General features: G+C 43.5%; 1 protein-coding gene across 4 annotated transcripts in view; it reads left to right on the forward strand.

Annotated features, from left to right (window-relative positions):
- Positions 1–4,009: 4,009 nt before the first annotated feature.
- Positions 4,010–6,693, forward strand: part of nrg1 (neuregulin 1) — a 22,045-nt gene continuing 19,361 nt past the window's right edge. For 3 of the 4 annotated variants that reach the window (XM_068333959.1, XM_068333961.1, XM_068333962.1), the window contains exons 1-2: positions 4,010–4,392; positions 4,484–5,463. In XM_068333959.1, the coding sequence (XP_068190060.1) occupies positions 4,761–5,463 (703 nt within the window). In that variant the 5' untranslated portion in view covers positions 4,010–4,392; positions 4,484–4,760. Of the gene's footprint in view, positions 5,464–6,693 lie in introns of all 4 variants that reach the window. The other variant, XM_068333960.1, reaches the window with a different exon arrangement.

Genomic DNA, 6,693 nt, shown 5'->3' on the forward strand with positions numbered 1-6,693 from the left:
AATGCAATCTCAGCTAATTTTGGTTGAATGAATTCAGAGAATCATTGGTCCTGTTATTGTCAGGCCCACAGCCATTGAGCTTTTCTGTAAGAGCTGTTAAGAAAATGGGGATTGGAGTCCCAACGCCTGTTGAATGAAAGTGTCTGACGTGGTTTCATCACAGACTAGATGGAAAATCTGAGGCCCTCAGATTACGTGAATTTTCCTCATGCTGGGATCAATGAAGTTTAGCTATTTCGTTGTGCATGTGAACCAGACACACCACCTGTGTGGATTTCATGGGCGTCAACTCAGAGAGTGGTTGGACTGGATTGGACAGAGACTTATTTTTGGGGTTGACCCCAGAGCACTGCCCAATCCTTGAACATGGCTCCGGGCTTCCAGTTAGTAATGAGGATGTCCAAAAAATGTTACAAAATTCCAACTCGAATGGGGAACATCAGGAGGATGATCCAGATGCCCACAATTCAAATATTTTTCACAGTTTTGCTCATTGGGAAACTCTTTTGTCTCGTGCATTGCACAGTGCATTGGGGGTGTAATAATAGCGTCCTTTAACTGTCAGACAGGAGAAAACGAAAGCACTCTAAGGGTGAGACTGGCTCTCTCTTAGTCTTGCTAGTTGATCTATGGCACATAAGTAGATTGCTAAATCATTGATTGATTGTCTTTGTCTTTTCTAATCCCCATATTATGATTACCAATGGAGTGGTGACACATCCCAATGCCTTCCATAGATTGTGTGTTTGTCAGTAACATCTGCTCTCCAATAAAACAGTTTGCATCATCTGTAAGCTTGGGGTGAAACCCAAGTGTGTATATGTATGTATATATACTACATGTACTGTATATATACATATATACATATACAGTATTTTAAAAAATGTCCCTCTCACCCTTGTGGGGTGGTATCTGTGTGTCATCCTCAAGCTCGGGTCCTCTACCAGAGGCCTGGGAGTCTGAGGGTTCTGTCAGTATCTTAGCTGTTCCTAGGACTGCGCTCTTCTGGACTGAGGCTTCAGATGTTGTTCCAGGAATCTGCTGGAGCCACTCTTCCAGTTTGGGGGTCACTGCCCCAAGTGCTCCTGCTACCACGGGGACCACATTAACCTTGACCTTCCACATCTGTTCCAGCTGTTCTTTCAACCCTTGGTACTTCTCAATCTTTTCGTGTTCCTTCTTCCTGATGTTGGCGTCAGCTGGAATCTCCACATCTATCACCACTGCTCTCTTCTGCTCTTTGTCCATCACCACTATGTCCGGTTTGTTAGCCAGTAGCTGTTTGTCGGTCTGGAAGCTGAAGTCCCACAGGATCTCGGCCTCGTTGTTCTCAACCACCTTAAGTGGTATGTCCCATTGGGATTTGGGTACTTCTAGTCCATACCGGGTACAGATGTTCCTGTACACTATCACAGCTACTTGGTTGTGCCTTTCCATGTATGCTGAGCTCACAAGCATCTTAAACCCTGCTACCACATGCTGGACTGACTCTGGGGCTTCTTTACATAGCCTGCACCTTGGGTCAGATCTACTGTGGTAGATATTGGCCTCTATTGCCCTTGTACTTAGGGCCTGTTCTTGTGCTGCCATGATCAGTGCCTCTGTGCTGTCTGTCAGTCCAGCTTTATTCAGCCATTGGTAGGTCTTCTTGATATCAGCCACTTCCTCTATCTGACGGTGGTACATGCCGTGTAGGGGCTTGTCCCTCCATGTTGTCTCCTCCTCCTCCTCCTCTTCCTCCTCAGGTTTCTGCTGTCTAAGGCATTCACTGAGCAGTTCATCTGTTGGGGCCATCTTCCTGATATACTCTTGGATTTTTGATGTCTCGTCCTGGACAGTGTCCCTGATGCTCACTAGTCCTTGGCCTCCCTCTTTCCACTTAGTGTACAGCCTCAGGATGCTGGACTTGGGGTGAAACCCTCCATGCATGGTGAGAAGCTTTCTCGTCTTGATGTCTGTGGCTTTTATCTCCTCCTTTGGCCAGCTTATGATCCCAGAGGGGTATCTGATGACAGGCAGTGCATACATGTTGATGCACTGCCTGTATATACATATATACAGTATATATATACATTCATTCATTCATCTTCCAACCCGCTTAATCCGATAACGCAGGTCGCGGGGTGGCCAGTGCCTATCCTGGCAGTCTCAGGGCGTGAGGCGGGGGACACTCCGGGCACGACGCCAGTGTACCGCGGAGCCACATAGAAAACAAACAAGCATTCACACACACACTCACTCCTATGGTCAATTTGGGACCGGCCAATCAATCAACCTGAAGGGCATGCTGTATATATATACTGTATATATATATATATATATATATATATATATATATATATATACACACACACACAGTATATATATACTGTATGTATGTGTGTGTGTATATATATATATATATATATATATATATATATATAGTATATATACACACACACACACACACACAGTATATATATACTGTATGTATGTGTGTGTGTGTATATATATATATATATATATATATATATATAGTATATATATATACACACACACATGTATTTACTGTATGTACAGTATATATGTATGTATACATACAGTATGTGTATACTGTATATGTATATATGTATATATGCATATATGTACAGTATGTATATATACTGTATATGTGATTACGTACCCTTTATGTATATAATTGTTTTCTAGTAATGTAATTGTTCAAATATATGGAGATCAAAATGAATGAATGAAAATTAAGTGAATAAATGATTAAATAAATAATAAGCATGATAAAAATAACGTTTTGTTTCATATATAGTTTTTTTGCTATACATGATAATTTACATTAAATTGTGGTTGTGTGGTGGATGTGTATTATTGTCACATTTGCTTGACTTCTTTGTGCTAATGGGGGATGGTGTGGCACAACCTCAGCATTATGGTCTGTCTCTGATGAGACTGAGTTGCTGTAGTAACATTAAGTACAGACGACTGCTGATGGAGACTAACCAGTGAAGACAAATTTAAAATGAATACATATTTCTTCCTTTGTTTTTCATTCTTTTCCCTCTACTAGTGTCCTTTGTGCATTTTCTGCCGCCTTTTGAGTCTGATAGGAAAGAGGGTGAAAATGCTGAGAAGTTAATCAATATGAAGGTTCTCTAATTCAGGTGCCTGACAGGAAGTCCTCTCCCACAGATACCATTACTGGTATTAATTCTGTCCAAGGATTGGAAAGGGTCACAGCAGTGTCACTGGTGAATGTGGAGGTGACCTGACCTTTATGACTGTCTTAATCTTGTTAATCCCTGACTCGCCAAGAAGACTGGATTGTCCTGTTGGCCCACTGGATGTATGTTTGGCGTTAGGACAGTCAAAAGGTTTATTGGTAGTTTTGTATTTTTGAATGCTGCAAGTGTGAGTTTTATAATCAATAACTCAGATCAGTAATAATAATAAAAAAATAAAAAAAAGAAACCTTTATTGTCCCACAGTGGGGAAATTTGTGCGATCGTGGCAGCGGGGTGGGGGGGTGGGGTGGGGGGGTCATACATAAATACTTAAATAATATACATACATATTAACATTTGCAACATATAAAATTTACATATTCACATATTGTAAACGTATACCCTGTATATTAAAGTTAAAGATATCTATCTATCTATCTATCTATCTATCTATCTATCTATCTATCTATCTATCTATCTATCTATCTATCATATACAAATATATACATATATAACTATATATGTGTGATCATGTTATTACTTTAATGATACTTGAGTAGAGTAGAACACAATGGCTGCAGTCTCCTGAGGTGGATCATGTGTCTGCTTCCCCTTGGCAAAAGAAAAAACACCCTCTAGTATCAACATAATCAATGGGGAGTGGCGCTGAAGGGGGGTGGTTACAGCAGTTTGCCCTCCTGTGATTCGCTGACAGGGACTCTAATTGGATCAAGCAGGACTTGCTTAGCGGGTTGTATTGTACTGGGATTGGTAGCAGCCTGCAGAGAGACCACAGACCTGCCAGCAGACAGGAAGAGCCAGTGAGGAAACACTGCCCTTGGAGAGGCAGAATTTAGAGAGGAGGGTAAGAGAAGGAAAAGGGGAGTGTCCTGTCCTCTCTGCCTTTCTGTGCTACTGCAGCTTCCCCTCCCATTCCTCATCTCTATGACTCTCTTCCTCCCTCTTTCCCCTTACTCATCTGTTTCTGTGGCTGTGCTGAGAGGAAGGGCACCTGCCGCTCCCTGATGATTCAGCCTTTCAACTGCTTGGAGATCCACGGGCGAGACAGCATGTCCCTCCTGCCACTGCGGTATCCGGCCACCCCGTCCTCTGCACTACAGCTACTGCAGTCGCAGTCGGCCTGTCACATCGACACCACCTCTTTGGCCCAAGTGCTCAGGTGAGTGAGCGATACTTTTTCCATCATTGCTCACCATCAGACCAGCAGATCGTTTGAAGAAATTCAATATTTTTTTCATTTTTGCCTGCAGATAATTTTTACGATTATATGAATAGACTCATTTTGCATCCTGAGAGAAAGTATGAGTAAGGAGCTCCTTTCCCTTGTGCGCAGAAGACTGTCCTTACACATCCTAGACTGTTAACAAGGTTTGACCCACTCTGAGGAGCATTTCACGTGCCTCTGAAACCCCAGTTCTGGATCTGTGGCCTTACTATGGAAAACCCACTGGAGACTAGTCGCAGACAGCCGTTGTGTGATGCTCTGAGTTAATACTCCAGAGATCCTTCATCCATCAGTTGGAAAGGATGACCGAGGGAAAGGAGGACTTCTCTGCAGGACCAGCTCCTCCACCTAGATCAGCCTCCCCCACCAGCCCTACTATTGACACTGGACAAGTCCCCAAGGAGAAACCAGAGGAGGCAGCTGGTGATAGTGAGGAGGAGGAGGGTGCCGAAGGGACTGCAGAGAGAGATAGTGGCAATGAAGGGGAGCAGTTTGGGGCTTTGGCAATAGTGGCCTTGCCAAGAGCCTGCTGTGTGTGCATAGATATTGAGCAGGTTAGCAACTGTGTTCACTCTGAGAAAATCTGCATTCTACCCATCCTGGCCTGTCTGCTCAGCTTAGCCCTCTGCACAGCCGGCCTGAAATGGGTCTTTGTGGATAAGATCTTTGAGTATGAACCCCCCACACACTTAGATCCTAAACGTATCGGACAAGACCCAGTTATCCTATCAGTTGAACCCACATTGGGACCGACTGTGTCGACTCCTCATTGGCCTCCATCTACAGCCCACTCGACCAGCACCAACACCTTTACCCCTGGACATCCTGAGGTTCTAGTGGAAGACAAGTCTACACGAGGACCACACGTGCCTCAGTCCACACGACGGTCTCAGCCTGATCCCTCTGTTACACTGAAATACAGCAATGGACATGTCACCACCCCAAAGCAGACTGCCCACCCTCAGACAACGCAAGAATCAAACAGCATCATCACCACATCAAACTGTAAGTACCTAACACTTGTTCAGTGAAAGCACGAGGACCGGGCTCCATTTTCAGACAGGATGCCCTTTGTTCCTAAACTGGTTGCTAACATCATATTATAGGATGTAGATACGTGAAGGGGATGGACATTGGTGTCCTGCTTCAACGTGGACTGTGAATCTTCGGACAAGACAATCATGGTTCAACCTCTGCTATTTTACCACAGCCTCTGTAAACGCTGCATTGTGTCGACTGTCAGGAGTCTTCTTGAAGGACTTCACCTGAAAGCAGACACGTTGTGACTTGCAGAGTGTTGCACAGAGGCCAGTGACTAAGCCTCTGAAGTATTACCTCACAGATAGGTGAGCGGAAAACAACAGCTTACTTTACCCCTAAACTATGTTTGTATGGAATGATGTTTAAGTATTGATGATTAGATTATAATCAGAATCAGAATTCTTTATTGATCCCCAAGGGGAAATTGGCTTTTTGTTCCAGCTGTTCTGCTCCAGAACGTAGGATAGACAAAGACAGAATAAGAAGAATAAAGAGCTGAATGAATTAGGGATATATAAGAGAGTGATTAAAAGAATATAAACATATACAGGTTTTACTGTCCAATGATCTGAAGAACACAGTGAGTTAGTCCCTCTAAATACACATGTCTTTCAATGATCTAAGATGTTCAAAATGACACCACAAAGGGCTCTAAAATATGTGGAAATACATTTCCAGTGATACGAAAAAGTGAAAATCAATAAATAATGGGGGACACGGGCTAAAAACTCTAGGCTGTGTGCAGGAGACTTCCTGTCTTCTGCTTGTGCTCCATTTCAAGGTCAAAGACTGCTCGAGGCTAATTGATGCCCCCTCCATTCTACCGCCGCAGGGAAAAACAAGCCGTTAATATTGTCTGTCTGCCAGTGGCTTTCCACCATGATGTTTCTGTTTTAGTCACATCACTGTGATTTACTGTCTTCTATCTGGGTGGAAGTGATAATGGCTGTTTCCAACCAGTGTCTGTGAATGCATGTGCTGCCTTTTTAATCAGCACCATAAGGAGATGATCAATGCTTATGACGTCTGCTACAAACTCTAATACTACACCAGAGCGGTAAAAATAGAGATTGAATAACCTTGAGAGCCCCTCAATCCAGCCAGGACGCTGTCAGTAGTGTTCTGGACAGTCGTGGCCTTCATCCAGTAATGAATGCGACCCAACATCAGAAGGTCCAGTTTGGTTCCTGGCTG

The sequence above is a fragment of the Antennarius striatus genome, chromosome 15 (assembly GCF_040054535.1).
Source record: "Antennarius striatus isolate MH-2024 chromosome 15, ASM4005453v1, whole genome shotgun sequence".
NCBI classification, from domain to species: Eukaryota; Metazoa; Chordata; class Actinopteri; order Lophiiformes; family Antennariidae; genus Antennarius; species Antennarius striatus.